General features: G+C 43.8%; 1 protein-coding gene across 4 annotated transcripts in view; it reads left to right on the top strand.

The window, feature by feature from the left end:
• PLEKHA2 (pleckstrin homology domain containing A2) overlaps window positions 1–15,666 on the top strand; it is a 58,024-nt gene extending 42,358 nt beyond the window's left edge. For 3 of the 4 annotated variants that reach the window (XM_080658619.1, XM_080658620.1, XM_080658622.1), the window contains 3 exons: window positions 1,211–1,274; window positions 11,464–11,541; window positions 11,955–15,666. In XM_080658619.1, the coding sequence (XP_080514745.1) occupies window positions 1,211–1,274; window positions 11,464–11,541; window positions 11,955–12,317 (505 nt within the window). In that variant the 3' untranslated portion in view covers window positions 12,318–15,666. The remainder of the gene's footprint in view (window positions 1–1,210; window positions 1,275–11,463; window positions 11,542–11,954) is intronic. The other variant, XM_080658621.1, reaches the window with a different exon arrangement.
• The last annotated feature ends 253 nt before the right edge of the window (window positions 15,667–15,919 follow it).

The following is a 15,919-nucleotide window of genomic DNA, read 5'->3' on the forward strand; positions in this document are numbered from 1 at the left end:
AGGAGAGAATGCTTTTGTTGCTGGAGAAATCCACAATTAGCACAATTTTAAAACATAAAGAGGCCATCAAGAGTGCTAATGTTGCTAAGGGTGTGAAAGTGCTCACAAACCAACACTCACAGGCGATTGAATAGGCAGAAAAACTGTTGTTGTTTAGATAAATGAAAAGGAGTTAACCAGTGACAGCGATTCTGAGGCAGTGATATATGAAAAATTCGTTTCAGGCTAATGGAGGGTGTGGTTTGATAAATTTAAGAAAATAAGTGTTTATAAATTAAACAGTATATTAGACTTGTATATAAGAAAGGTTAAAATGGAATTATTTGAGGGTCTGGAAGAGATTAATTCAATTTACATTATTTCTAATGGAGAAAAAATGATTTGGTTTTCAAATAAATCATTTCTCGAACAGCCTTCCGGAACAAATTAAGTTCGAGATATAAAGTTTCACTATAGACACTACCAGCTGATAATTCACTTAGTTTTGAAAGTGAAATGTATGTTAATAAACACCAACTTTATAATCATTCAAATTGTTATACATATTTGGGGGATAGCCTGTATATATCTATATATCTATTTTGAGATAGATATATGTATAGATCTATTTATGTACCTATCTATATAAAATAAAATTTTTATCTACTTGACTCTAAAATAAAAAACACCCTAAATAGCACTTTGCACAGAGCACATCGTACATCTTAGCCATTAAAGCAAACCAGCCAACCCACAACTGTAGGTGGTGTGGGGTGTGGTAGGTATTAGCAGTAGGTTTATCTGGTGAGACCTGGTGGTAGTGGTGATGGGCATGTGTGTGGTGGGGAGGCCACCTATGGGGATGTGGAAACCTCCTGAGACCCTCTAAGGCAGGGGTGGGGAACCTTTTTTCTGCTTAGGGCCATCTGGATATTTGTAACATCATTCGAGTATCATACAGAATTATCAACTTAAAGAGTAGCTTGCTATATTTGTTTAAACTTTTAATTAATTCACCCCTAATGCGTTGGCAGGGTCAGACCAAATGATTTCGTGGGTCTTATATGATCCTCAGGCCGAATGTTCCCCACCCCTGCTCTAAGGAGTGAGGCAGGGGCGGAGGGAGGAATGGCCCTTTTATGGTAGAGGGTACTGGTGCCTTGACTTAGGACAAAACAAGTCCTGGATGTGTGTGCCGGCCTGCCTGGTAACTTTCTTCTTCTCTGTCTAGTGATCTCTTAATGAGGGACAACCTGTTTGAAATCATCACAAGCTCCAGGACCTTCTACGTACAGGTAAAAAGCCCGCTCCAAGAAGACTGTTATGTTTCATTTCTGGGAATGGTGTACTCAGACACCTCACCGTTTCCTGTGCTTTCTCTTTTATTTTGCTTGAAGTTTCTAGTTGGTAAATTTAGCCCCTGAAAGTCAGTGTGAGTCCCATTTTATTCTAAACAGGATGTTTGCCAAAAGCTTCCCAACCATGAAATAATAAGAGCAGGTTGAGCCACTGTACTGGGGAACGTGAGCGAGGATCAGCTGCTCCCAGCTGCTGGGAGCCAGCTAAGCAGAGAAAAGGAGAACCGGTCAGTGGTTTCACTTCTCCTTTGGAGGGTATTTATAAGCTCCGCCGTGTGGTCATCCCAGTGTGAGGAAGGACAACAGCGCAGAGGCCCCTGTGCAGGCGCCAGGTGCACAGCCCAGCTGCACAGAGAAAGCCATTGTTTGGGCTCTGGCCGTTCAAGCTATCAGAGCTTCTCCCCTCCACCCACAGCTGGAGTTCTCCCAGCTCCTAAAATCATAGGCGCTGGGAAGGCAGATTTCCAAACAAGCCCTTAGCCCAGCCCGTGCTGTGACTCATGCAGCATTGTGATAATGCATTTCCAGCGCTAAGACTGCCATGTCGCATGTCGGTTTAAATGGTGGTGGGGGTGGGAGGAGGACTCAACCAACGCTTTCAAGGCTTCCCTGCCCTTTCCTCTATGCTTCAAGTGTCACTCCCTTCCACAGGGGTCACCCCTCCCCCATGTGTTGGGTAGCAGCTCCAGTCGTCCCCTTGCTGAGCTGGCAGCCGTCTGTGGGTTCCATCCATTTAAGTATTCTATATAATAAAAGGGTAATATCCAAATCGACTGAACAGCAGAATGACTGGTCGCTATGACGTGCACTGACCACCAGGGGGAAGATGCTCAACGCAGGAGCTGGCCCCTGGTGTCAGTGCACTCCCATGGGGAGCGCTGCTCAGCCAGAAGCCGGGCTCACGACTGGCAAGCGCAGAGGCAGTGGAGGGAGCCTCTCCCGCCTCTGCAGCAGTGGAAAGATGTCCAACTACTGGGCCTATGCTGTCAGTCGGACATCCCCTAAGGGCTCCTGGACTGCGAGAGGGTGCAGGCCAGGCTGAGGCCCACCCCCCCCGAGTGCACGAATTTCATGCACTGGGCCTCTAGTGTGTGTGTGTGTGTGTGTGTGTGTGTGTGTGTGTGTGTGTAATATATATATATATATATTTGATTTTAGAGAAGAAGCGAGAGAGAAACATCAATGATGAGAAAGAATCATTGATTGGCTGCTTCCAGCACACCCCCCACTGGGGATCGAGCTGCAACCTGGGCATGTGCCCTTGACCAGAATTAAACCTGGGACCCTTGAGTCCACAGTCCCGACGCTCTATCCACTGAGCTAAACCGGTTAGGGCCATTCATTCAGACAAGCACTCGTCACCCCGGGAGAGACGACACAGGGAAGCTGTGGAAAGTGGTGCTGGGGGTATTAGAGCTGGCTCCATTGCTGCTCAGGGACAAAGTTTTAAACGGTAGGTGCAACAAAGGCATTTCCATGTCTGGCTTTTAACAGTTATTTGTCTTCAGAATGCCAGGCATTTTGTCTCATGCTGGGGACACTGTTTTGCATGGAACAGATTCTGAACCAGAGAGAGTCAAGTACACAAGCAATTAACAGTGTGATGGGTGCGGGAGGGTGTTCGATGGATGAACACAAGGGAGTTTTTAGGGCAGCGAAACTATTCTGTATGATACTGCTTTAGAGGCATGAAATAGAACTTTACAGCACAATTTAAAAAAAGCATTTAGGAGGTCAGGTGATCCCAGCATGGAATGCAGAATATGCCAAAAAAAGCTAAATGTATCGCTAGTGTGAAACTCCCTCACTGGTGGGGATAGGAGAATGTAAACAAAACAAAACAGTGTGCTGAGTGCTACCATTAGACTGAGTAGTGGTTGCCATGGGAACTCATAAAAAGGGCCTGTCCTCCAGCTTCAGGGAGTCAGGGGAGGTTTCCTGAGGGAAGACATATCTAAATCTGAGTCTGCTGAGGGAGGAATGGCCCAGGCAGAGGGAACAACGTGTGTAGAAAACAGCAACCTGGAGATAAAAGGAGCACAGAGCATACAGGAGGCTGGAAGGCAGATGCACAGGGCCCCTGACCTTGCACGTTGTTAAAGAGTTTCTCTTCTGTGCTAAGGGTTAGGCCCCTCGATGTTGAACTAGGGGAGTGACCCAGTCAGATCTACCTTCTAAAAATATTCCTTGGGCAGGTGCTGTCACTTTCAGAGCCTTGTTTTCTCATCTGTAAAGTAGAGATGATAGCCCCACCCTAACCCCTAGAACAGCAGGCTGGGTGTGTAGAACAGTGTAGAGGACTGATGAGGAAAGGGGGGAGATTGGAGGCAGGCCAGTTTGAAGGCTATTGTAATGGAGGTGCGGGATAAAAGGAAGCCCAAACTTGGGTGGAAGGACAAATGTGGAACATGTAAATGCTGTGAAAGGGTCTTTTCTAGGACTTGATTGTTGGTTGGGTGTGGGGTGGAGGGAGAAAGGAGCAGCAAGGGCAGCTGATGGCAGCAATCACTGTGAAACAGGCAAGCCTGGCAGAGGTGGTTTACCTTGTCTCTGGGACATCCAAGGCGACATGCTGTGAAGGCCCTTAGACAGACAATGCCTGACACATTGGTGCTACTAAATAAGTATTTGTCAAGTAAATGATTTTGCTTTGTAAGAGTTAGGACAGAGCTTTGGGAAACATGAACCCCCCTTCTCCCCCCCCACCCCACACACCCCAACAAAAAAACATTCAAAAGGTTTCCCATCATCTGCATGAGTGTGTGCATGTTTACCAGCGTCTTCTCATCCCTTCTGTCCTCCTTTGCCTTCTGCTCCCATGTTTCTGGGGCAAAAGAACGCTAGCATCACCCTGAATAAATAAATGCGTGAATGGACACATCTATTTATCATAACTAACTCAAAGAGGAATCTGAAGTTAGATAAGAGTAGAGATTAAAAATCATTAAAGATATGTATTAATTTATTTTAAAATAGCAACTATTAAACTGATTTGTGTTAAGACAAGTAACATTTTATGAAAAGGAACTATATTTCTGAAACAAAAAAGGCAACAAGAGTAGCATTGTTTTTTGTTTTTGCAAATCTCATTAATGGCTGGCTTGATAGAAGACAGCAGGATTCTCATATCTGCCTCTGCATTCTATCTGGGGCCATATGTTGTTTTGATGGAAGACTATGAAGAAAATCTGGCCCTGCACAGATATGTATTTGGAAAAAAGGCAATATTTTAATAGCTTTTCCAAGTAATTGTGGATATTCTTCTTTGATTCTATACCAAAACTTGGCAAATGGTAGTTTCTTCATGTTTAGATGCAATGTGGAATCAGAAGCCAATAATAATTAACTTTTATACTCTTACATTAAAATCCTTTAGTTAGTTTTTCAATTTGAATGAATCTTTTTTACCAATGCATGATTTTGCAACTGTGTGCATAAGACATTTGGAAAATCATGGTCTTGCTGAGCTATGCAGATCTTCCAAATGTGGACACATTTTATTATACTAGTATAGCTAGTGTCCCGGTGCATGGATTCGTGCACATTGAAAGGAAATTAATTAGAAGAAATATTTTAATATTGCTATTCACATCTTGCTAATGAAAAGAAAATGGGATTCTGCTGAGTCTCCTATCTATCTACTCCAGGACTTCTGTGAGGATCAAATGAGATGAGGCACAGGAAAACGCTTCACAGACATTTGGTTAAACTGTAAAATGTTTGCACTTGGCTATAAAGCAAGTCGAGTTCTTGGGCTGAAGAAACTCCAAGGATGTTAGTCGCTAGGGAGAGGAAGCCGGGTGTTGCTATGTGATGTCATTACCTGATGCCCACAGCAACTGTTTCTGGGCTGGGCTGGGCTGGGCTGTGGGCCGCATTTTGGGCCATGGAGTCTTGGCAGCATTGGCTGCAGTTTGGTGGGGTGTCACTCCGGAGTGGTGGTGGGGCCTATGCCCCACTTGGGGGAAGCCGAGTGTTGGTTTTTCGGCACCAGGTCTGTGGTGCCGTTTATTTTTAAATGGCCAGTGCATGTCATAGCAGCTCCTGCGTTGAGCGTCTGACCCCTGGTGGTCAGTGCACATCATAGCTACCAGTCAGACAGACAGACACTGAGCATTTTATCTATATATATAAAGAGGTAATATGCAAATTAGCTGGGACGCCGTAACAGTCACGACCGCTCAGGTGGAGGCTGCGTGTGCAGGTGGGCAGGAGGGGACTGCTGCGCAGTGAGGCAAGCCACGGATGGCGCAGGCCTGCAGAGAGCAGGGAGCAGGGAGCAGGGCCTGCCTGCCAGCCATGGTGGTGAGCAGGCCCGCAGAGAACAGGGCCTGCCAGCCGGGGCACGCCAGCAGTCCTGCCTCTGCATGTGAGCTGCAGAGGAAACACCTTTTCTGACCGCTCGTTGGCTAAGCTCCCGGTACACCACTCACAGTGTTCTTGGTAACTTGTGTAATAAGAATCCAAGAAGGTGATCTAGGGTTTTTCCACCTCACTCCTGGAGGGAAAAACAAAGGTCTGCTGCTGGAGGGGCTAAGTAGTGTCATCTCCTGCCCTAGCCGGTTTGGCTCAGTGGATAGAGCCTCGGCCTGCTGACCGCAGGGTCCAGGTTCGATTCTAGTCAAAGGCATGTACCTAGGTTGCAGCCTCCTCCCTGGCTGGGGTCCAGGTCAGGGCTCATGCAGGAGGCAACCGATTGAAGTATCCCTCTCACATTGATGTTTCTCTCTGTCTTTCCCTCTCTCTTCCACGCTCTCTAAAAATCAATGGAAAAATATCCTCAGGTGAGGATAAAAAGAAAGGAAGGAAGAAAGGGAGGGAGGGAGGAATAAAGGAAGGAAGGTAGGTCATATCCTATGATAGAGACATCTTGAAAATGTGTAAAGAAAGTTGTCATTTTTTCGTGGTGAAGGAACTGGAGTCTGTGTTGATGAAAACACCTTGGTGGCTGCGGCAGCTGGCAGTGGCAGCAGTAGCGGGGTGATGGGGGCAGTGCCTTCCCATGATCAGCTGGGTCGCCTCCTGCAGAGGGAGGCCAGACTGCAGCTTAGACCCGCTCCCCATGGGGAGCAGGCCTAAGCCATCAGTAAGACATCCCCTGAAGGCTCCCGGATTGGAAAGGGTGCAGGTTGGGCTGAGGGACCATCCCCCTGTGCATGAATTTTGTGCACCGGGCCTTTAGTATATATATATTAAAAATCACATTTGTTGCCGAAACCGGTTTGGCTCGGTGGATAGAGCGTCAGCCTGCGGACTGAGAGGTCCCAGGTTCGATTCCGGTCAAGGGCATGTACCTTGGTTGCGGGCACGTCCCCAGTGGGGGGTGTGCAGGAGGCAGCTGGTCGATGTTTCTCTCTCATCGATGTTTCTAACTCTCTATCCCTCTCCCTTCCTCTCTGTAAAAAATCAATAAAATATATTTTAAAAAATTAAAAAAAATCACATTTGTTAATATCAGCATCAGCATCATCAACAAGTCTTTAAATATGGAAAGCTGTCAAGCTCATGGAGGTAGATATAAGTCTTCTGAAATTCTAATTTTTGCTTTGAAAGCTCAGAATTCATCATTTGCAAGAAAATACTTTCATGATTTTCCTGACATCATAGGCTCATTTCTTTCAGTTTTGAGAAAGAGTTCATCATATACCTAAATCTGAATAAGTTTGACTGACAGCTAGTTTGTCTGTCGGTCATTTGTTCCAAATAAAAATCGTGTTTCATGAAAAAAGGGAAAGAATATAGTGACTACTCATACAGTTTGGTTCTGATCTGCTTCCCAAGGTGTTATGCTCAGTAAACCTGCTTCAAAGAACCATATGTCCTCAGTATCTAGATGGCTAGACCATAGAGCAGGGGAGATCCATGCAGAGAAAATAAATCCCTTAGACAGAAGAGAGAGACTTGGGCAACAGAATGGGGCTGGATTCTAACCACTTAGGTGCTGATCATTTACCTTCTATATCAGGTTTACCTTCTATGTCACATGTGTGATCTCTCACACTGTAGTATCTCTTTTGTGTTAATAAAAAGCTAGACCGCTTATTGGCCACTTCGCCATCCTAGGCACAATGCTAAGCAATTTACGGCAGCATATTACTTAATTCTCTGCAGTGTCGGAGTTCATCTTCACTTTGAGATCATAAACCTGGTGAATTATGGGACTGATTCGGGGGCAGCCAGACCTACTCATTTGTGTTTCCAAACTGCCTGGTGCAGAACCCAAGATGCAGAGGGTAGTCTGGCTCTGAATTGGGGAAGACCAGCTTGGGGGAACTGGGTGTCTTGGCAGATGGATCATGGTGACATAGATCCAGAATCTGGCAGTAATCAGGTATCTAAGCTTGTGATGCCAGCAAGGTAATCAGTAGGTAGACGGTTCTCACTTTTGACCAAAAGCTCAAAATGAGGTTTTAGTCTTTGGAATACAAGTCAAGCGAGGTTCCCCATTTCCCAGTCATAGAAAGTCAAGGATATAAGGTAGCCAAGAGGATTAGTTATTTGAAATGACTAATGTAATGCAGACTGGCTTTGATGACTTGGCATAAGCCCAGTTGTCAGCACTAGAAGGCTGTGTCAGGACAGAAGTTGTACCGAGAGGGCTCACACGTGGATTGCAGAGTGTTGGGCTGGAACTCTTTGGATACTTACGGTTTTAATGTAGACTACAAGGTACATGACATTACTCAGAACTACGTAGTATATATGACCTGGGTTGTCCTGTGGCAGGGGTGTCTAAAGATGGGCTGGCTCTTGGGCAGAGGGCAGGGGTGATTAGCTGTTGGGAAGAGAGGACAGAGATTGGGAATAGAATGAAGAAGGAGCTGTCTAAAAATTTTAGACAGCTGCTGTGGAAGTGCCAGAAGTAGATATTGGAGGCCTTTTATTGATGACCTCTAAAATCCCATGCTTCAAACTATTGCATCTGTTGTAATGCTGGGCTCCTAGTAGATATTCATGAAAAGATCACTGGACTGCAATAAATCGCAGACTGCACTGGTTCATTTTATGCCCTTTGCTCCCCCCACCTCAAAAACTGCCCTCAAGAACAGAAGCACTACTTTTTTTTGGAACCAAGCACCAGAAACAAATGCACATGTTTAAGCACACCAGGAGAGGATGCAGGCATGAGTTTGGCACTTCTCCTCGTGTTCTCCATTTCAGCTTTTTTTATTCTTGGTGATTCACATGGCATGGGTAGTCTTCAGAGCTGGTTTTTACCTCTAGTTCATGAAGCTACCTTTGTGATACGGTTTTAAGGTATTTTGAATTCTTGATTAATGCTAAGCACAGGCTTTTCATAAAAGATAGATATACACATACACCATCATTTTTGCAAACAACCTTTGAGGTTTCAATGAATGTTTGTTGCCAGTGAATCCCATTCATAAAATAATTAATAGAGACTGTAATTGTGATATCAATAAAGTAATATTCTATTTCTTCTCATGTGGGATCAGTTACAGTATCTGCTTTTCTATTTGAATAATATTTTAAAATAACAGTTTATTAGTTAAACATTAAAATAATGCTTACCAATGTTTATTATTATTAACATTAACATGGCTGGGTTAACTAGCTAGATTATCTGACAAAAAAATGTCCTTAAGCAGAACTAGAGAATTAGAGAAAAATGTAATTAGCAAACAGTTTCCATCTCTATTAATTATTAAATGTTTTAAGAAAAAAATTGCATTATTTTGCCCATAATATTAGCAAAGATTTTTAAAAATTATAATATATAGTTCTAGCAAGGGTATATATAGAAAAGTAATATATTGTTGGCAAATGAAATTTTCATGTAGTTGACCAGAAACATTTCTGGCCAAATGTAAGAGCCTGAAAGGAATGCATACTGTTTATCTAGTGATTTCTCTGGGAGTTGAAGAATCTTACATATGAAAAAGCTTTATGCATAAAGATGTGAGTGACAGCATTACTTATATTAGAGGAGAGTTGGAAGTGATCGGAAGGCATTTTAGAGGATTTTGATTCTTGTGCTTGAATCCCCAGATGTTAAGTCAGGTGATTCCTAGATTTCTGTGATTCGGTGACTCCTTGTTAAGCGGAGGCTGGGGTGAAGAGGCCTCGGCTAGTTGTATGAGAGTTTGTTGGTGAGGTCTCAAAGGGCAATCACATAGGTGGCCTGTGGCATGTGGAGTAACATTTGACATTGGGGGAATTTGCTAGGATGATGGAAGGAGTCAGAGGAGCTTAACAGTCCTGGGCATGGATTATTGGAGTGTCAGCATGGGGCCCTTGCAGTTTGCTTAATGAGAATCCCAGATCCTTATGTGATGTCAGAGACCTCCCTCAGCTCCCATCTCTGTCTTCCCCTTTGTCTTCTAACATCCCCCCCCCCTGCCCCCTGCATCAAATCACCTTCTGCTTCCCTCGAAGGAAAATCTCTAAGAAATGCTTTTCTACTATTGGACAATTTGCCTCCATCTCATTCCAATGAGAAATAACCCTTCTTTCCTCCCAAATATGGTATCTCATTTGATCCTTTAGGTAGGAATTGTCTGCAGAATAAGGAGTGGGGGAAGTCTCGGAAAGGGCGGTGAATATATTTATAATGTTGGAATTTAAGGCTTCATGTGTAATAGTAATAATAAAATAACGAATGCTTACAATGCCCTTTCTGTGCGTTAGACACTGTTCAAACTGCTTTACCTGCAAGAGTTTATTTAAGTCTCCCAATAGTTCTACTTGTGGACAGGCTAGCTCTGATATTAGTAAAATACCTTCCAGAAGAATCTTGAAGATCTTGCCCTGATTATTTTTTTGGACTAGGGATGGATTTGTCTGTTTCCTGGGGAACCATCAGCTTGTCAAATAACTGGAAAAAGTCCAGAGAGAGAGGGTGCAGGTAAAGCTGCAGCTCTATCACATGAGAGAACTGTTCCCCTTGGGCACTTGTTGCTACACACTTTTGACCCATTGTGCAGGGCGTGACACCATTTCCCTTGCAAGTTGCTCCTGTACACGTCTAAACAAGGAAGCTTGGTTTGGGTGACAGAAAAGAGGTAGGGATGGAAGTTTGAGGGTTTTAAAAGAACTTATGTATTACTTTGATATAATGCAAAGAGAAAGAATCATTTTGGGGATGGGGGAAGTGAGGGTAGTATGTGGAGAATTTTGCAGTCTGGGGTGTGGTGTGATTTTTTCCCCACACTTGTGATTTGGGGTGGAACCATTTGGGGAAGGCACAGGGGGAGAGAGAGAGGTTATCAAATATACATTTCTGGAGGTCAAGGCTTCAGTCTTGGTCCCATCTTATGCCCAGCACCTGATGCCATGTGTAATACTGAATAAGGCCCTAGTAAACTTTTGCTGAGTTTGCTTGAATTCAGCCTCTATAAGGCTGGAAAACACAGAACTCCACTTGCAGTGAGTGGCTTTGCCTCTAGATTTTCTTCCTTCATAGAGTCGCTGCTGCCCTCTTCTGGGATTAGTAGGTATCTCTTAGGGAAATACTTTTCCTTTTTTTTTTTTGTTTTACTGGTCAGCAGTGTCCTACATGTTTTTAAGCTTAGCACTCCAAGTCTAGCAACTCTGAGGCCTGGATGGGGAGTCAGAGCAGACTCAGGTAGCTTGTGTTTCGAGAGAAGCCCTGCTTGGAGATGATACACATCTGGGAGGCTTTGCAGAGGATTTGGCTTGAATGGGACTGGAGTTGAAAATAAGCTTATTCTGTTCAGATATCTGTAATGGAAAGATGACTGCATTGAAGACCGGAGAACTGGAATGTAGACTAGCCATAAATCCTGAGCTCTGACTTCCTGGGCCTCATTTTCATTTTCTATAAAGCTGGACCAGGCCGATTGTGTTCCAGAAGGGGGTCTGGGACTTCAACAGGGGAGGGAGCCTCTAAGCTCTCCCCTCCCTCATGACCTCTGCCCCACTGCTGATCTGCTCCACTTGGAGCTGGTTTATTTATGAAGTGTCAAATCCGAGTTTGCAGGGGAAAAAATGTCCTCAAAAGTCTGAAGCCACTGGACGAGATGATCTCTGAGCTTCTTCCAGTTCTAATGGTGTGATTTTTATGAACTTAGCACTGAGTCAGAGACTTGAGAGCTGAAATCATAGTGCCCAGAATGTCTGTGTAAATGCTGTGGGTGTTTTGCAGGCGGACAGCCCAGAAGACATGCACAGCTGGATTAAGGAGATCAGGGCAGCTGTCCAGGCCCTCAAGTGCCACCCCAGAGTAAGTCACTTCCTTTCTGTTGCATAGTCACTGTCAAGTTGGAGATGCGTGTCCTTGAGTGGGCAGGTTTTATTTGGTGCTGTAGGCAGGCAGCCTGGTCCCAGCTGAAGTCCTGGGCTGCCTTGTTTGTTTTTCTCTCTCGACTGACTTGGGTACACACATTTATTTTTTAGTTTTGGTTCTTGGAGGAGGTGAGGTAGGGTCAGATAGATGTGTCCTACACAGCTCCCTGTCAGGCAGACTTTGACAAGTCTGGAGTGAGTCCCTTTGGACTTATTTGATTTCTGTTGACAAATGTCTCTGGACTGTGAGACGGTGATCGTGGGTGGGTACTCAATGTGGGGCTTTGGGATAAACATTGTCAGGAAGGCCCTTACTTTCCTTTGTTTTTTTCTTCCCTTTTATTTTTGTAGGAAATGTCCTTTTCTAGATCCATTTCTTTGACTCGCTCTGGAAGCTCCAGCCTGTCGGGTGGGCCCAACTCTGTCTTCTGCAGAGGACGGCCACCTGTGGAAGAGAAGAAAGCCCTCTGCAAAGCCCCCTCCGTGGCCTCCTCCTGGCAACCCTGGACACCTGTCCCCCAGGCCGGAGAAAAGCTACATCCACCTGAAGAGACTCTTGAGGACTCTTTGTTCACATCTCGACTTGGGGAGAGCAATACTTCTGGGGCATTGCCCAGCTCCCGGATAAGGCACCGATCGGAGCCCCAGCACCCCAAGGAGAAGCCATTTATGTTCAACCTTGATGATGAGAACATACGGACTTCTGATGTGTGATGAGGCATAGCGCCCAGGGAAGGAGGGACGGGGAAGACTCAAGAAAAGGAGGCCATGACTCAGTTTTTCTATCTGTGGGAGGATAGTCAGAGGCCTTTATGCCGCTCATATTCCTTTGGATGCTCTGTGGGAGGGGCCTATCCAGCTGGCTTTTTAAAAAGAAATATCAGTGCAGGGTATTTAATTTGGGATAATCACTAGGTTAGACCTGTAGGCATGCTCAGTGGAAAGCAGGTTGCCTCTTGTTCAACTATTGCAAGGTCGTCCTGATGAGAGAAGGTTTCGCCCCTAACCAAGTTTTATTTCCTTAGCCTAGTTTTAGTTCCTTCCCTTTGTTTTCAGGACAGACACAGAAGCTTAGGCCAGTCATCTGGTTTTATCCTATTCCTCTGTAGTAGCTGAAGTTTGACTGTGAAGTAGAAGGGTGGTAACTAACCCCCTAAACAGAGAGAGGAAAGGTGGAGACCCAGGCTCCGCTTCACTGGGATCCATTCTAAGGGGAGGTGTTAGAATCTGGGGGCTAATCTATCAGGGCAGATCCCCATAGAGAAAGAAATAGGGACCTCTTGTAAAGAATGGGGAATGATTCATTCAATACATCAATTTTGGGAATGACTCTGTTCTCATGTAGATGTTCTTTGACCCCAAATACTGTCAGTGTGCGTGACAGACCTGCCCACCTGGTTTCTGGGTCCAGCCCCAAGGATGGGTTTATCAGTGTTAAATGTTATGACTGTTGAGAACAGAACAGACATTTCCCTTGATACGGTGTTAGTTGGAATGTGTGGAGGGTTGACACTTGTATGATAATTCACTTGTGTGATAGATCAGATCTCTCTTTTAGAGTCTTAGATTTGCTGTGAAGCAGGTGCTGGAAAGAGATGGATTAGAGTTCATCCAGCTAAGTTTTCTTGATCCATGTTTTCCAAACAGAAGGAAAGGTCTGTTTTATCATAGGCAGATTATCTTGAATCCTTGCCTCACAGCTCGTTTTTAATGGGCCAACAGTAGTCTAAGTTTAAGAGCTGTAATATTGTGTACCCTGGCAGATTTGCTTTCTTTTTATTGTTTATGTTGTTCTTTGAATGAAGCCTTATGTTCTTGCATGATCCGACCTTGTAATCTGATGAGGTATTCCATGTACTTAAGAGCAGAGAGATAGAAAGATAATCTTGATAGATATTTATATTTTTAATAAAATAGAAACTGCATAGAAACACTGATTTAGAGGCTATGCATTGCTGACTAGAGATGTCCCAGGAAGAAGAGCAGAGATTGCATTACCCACCCAAATTTCAGGGTGTACCTTCTTCCATTTGGAAAAATAAAAGACTATTTCTGGGGTCCCTGGGAGGATTTATCTATCCAACTCATATAGTGAACTGCTATCAGGAACTTATCAGGGTTCCCTAAAGGGACAGACAAGGTAACTCATTTCTGTCTTTAACTTTTACCAGCTAGGTCAGTTAATTATATCTTTAAATTATAAAATCAGTGACTTGTGAAAGAGACTAAGAGAAGCATTTTTACCTAAGTAAATCCCTTTCCCTGCTTATGTCCACATCTAATGCAGAGGTGAAAAGATGTGATCAGAAAATCCTTAGGGACTTGAGGGAAATCTTACGTTTTCCGTGAGGTGCACGTCATGTTGAGAACCATTCTTGACTGCACTGTGTTGGAGTTATCCTTCACTTAAATTGTTTGGCATAGTGGTCCTGGCATAAAAAGGAAATCTACTACTGGGTCTCAATCTCTCTCTCTCCAGACTCTGGTACACTTTTGTACTCAGAAATGAAAATTATTTGCTTACGTCAAAGAAAGTGCACAGTAAGTCATACTGAATTAATGAAAATAATTTAGAGACTTTTTAGGTCTCTTTAAACATTCCCTAACTCACGGAAAGTTGCCACCTTTTGGTATGTAAATTGTAAAAAATTTATCCATTTCTCTCTCTCTTTAAAATTAAACTCTGTTAGATTACTACTGCTACATTAATTGACCATTATAACAAGCTGATATGTTTCTTATTCATTAGTCTTTTTTTGAGAATGTGTTAAATTGAACATGTTTACAAATCCAAATTGTGTTATCATGATGGGGAAAAACAGGGACTCTAGTTGGCAGTTTCTTGGAAATTCCAAGTTAGAACATGTTAATGTAGTTCCACCCCCAGGTAAATATAATTATTTTCAATGAAGCCTGAAAGCATTCTCATTCCCAAACCTTATTTCAGAATTCCTTTTGTGTCCATATTTCTTACTTTCTGGCCAATTTCACAGCACAGCCTTTTAATGTCACTACACATGTGAGCCAAAGATGGTGTATGTACAACAAAAGCATTTAGTTTTAAATGTATAAAATGGAAGCAAAGCAAAAAAATAGGGTGGGGATGCACTATAGGTTAGTAGTTAAATGCATAGGCTCTGGAATAAATCTGAGTTTAAAAAAATAAAATAAAAGGAACTAAAAAAAGTACTGCATTTTCTTCGCAGAATAAAAACCTCTGAGTTGTGCTGTTTTTACAAGACATTTGATGGGGTCTTGATTCACTCTATATGTAACTACTTCAGGTGGTCTTCCCTAGAGCTGAACTATTCACCATCCACTGCTTTTGAAAGCTTATGGATTTGCTCTCTTATGTCAGTTGATGGTAAACAGAATTGGGCTTTTTGCATACTGTGAGACAACATAAACATACATTAAGCAGAGTGACCTCCGGTCAAAATGTTGGAATTACACATCTGTTTCTGGGTAGAATGCTGGAAGATTCCCATGAGAAAGTAGATTTAAGGTCCAGTTTTGTGGTTCACTTACAAGTCTTTTTCCCCCACTTCCTTTGAGTATAACTGCTCTGACATAGGCTAAAAGGACCCAGTAAATAAATAGCAGGCTTGGGAGTGGAGCAGTGGGATTCGATGTCTATTTGCACTGAGAATTAAATAAAAAGGCATATGGAGGTAACAGTATTTTGGAAATGGAGTTTCCCAAATCAGCCTCATTTATAAACTTTGAACATGTCAGAAATGGTTCCGTTTATTAAATCCTTTCTACGTATTCCCTTTTCTCTGCGTTGTTGCCTGCGGCAGTCAATTACCATCACTCATCTACAATAGGTAGGGTTTGAACTGTTTGATCCCTTCCCCACTGCTTAGGAAGGTGTGGCATGATTCTGTGTTTTGAACCAGTATGTTTCAGCTGTGAAATGCACTTGCTGTAACTGCTGAGCTGAGTGCATGGAAACTGTTGTGCTTCTCATGTTATGTGCTCTCTGAATTGGTATGTAGCAAAAAAATTAATTTTCTAAAACTGTTTTGTGGCTTGTTTTGTAATAAAAACACGAGGATACTGCAATGTAGTGTGTTTTCCTAATGCCCACCGTGGGTGGATGATCGCTCTTGTCATCCTGCCCCTATTGGTTTTATGGATTTCACAATGCGGTCCCTGCTCAGGGTAGGGCTACACACCTCTCATCACTGCCTGGGGGGGGGGGGGGGGGGGTGTGTGTGTGGATGTGGATGTGGCCCTCAGGGTGGGAATATGTATGGGTGTGTATATGGAGAGGTCTGCCAGGCTCTGCCCCTTAAAGTCTGGGACTGCTGGAG

The sequence above is a fragment of the Plecotus auritus genome, assembly GCF_963455305.1.
Source record: "Plecotus auritus genome assembly, chromosome: 3".
In the NCBI taxonomy this organism is placed as follows: domain Eukaryota; kingdom Metazoa; phylum Chordata; class Mammalia; order Chiroptera; family Vespertilionidae; genus Plecotus; species Plecotus auritus.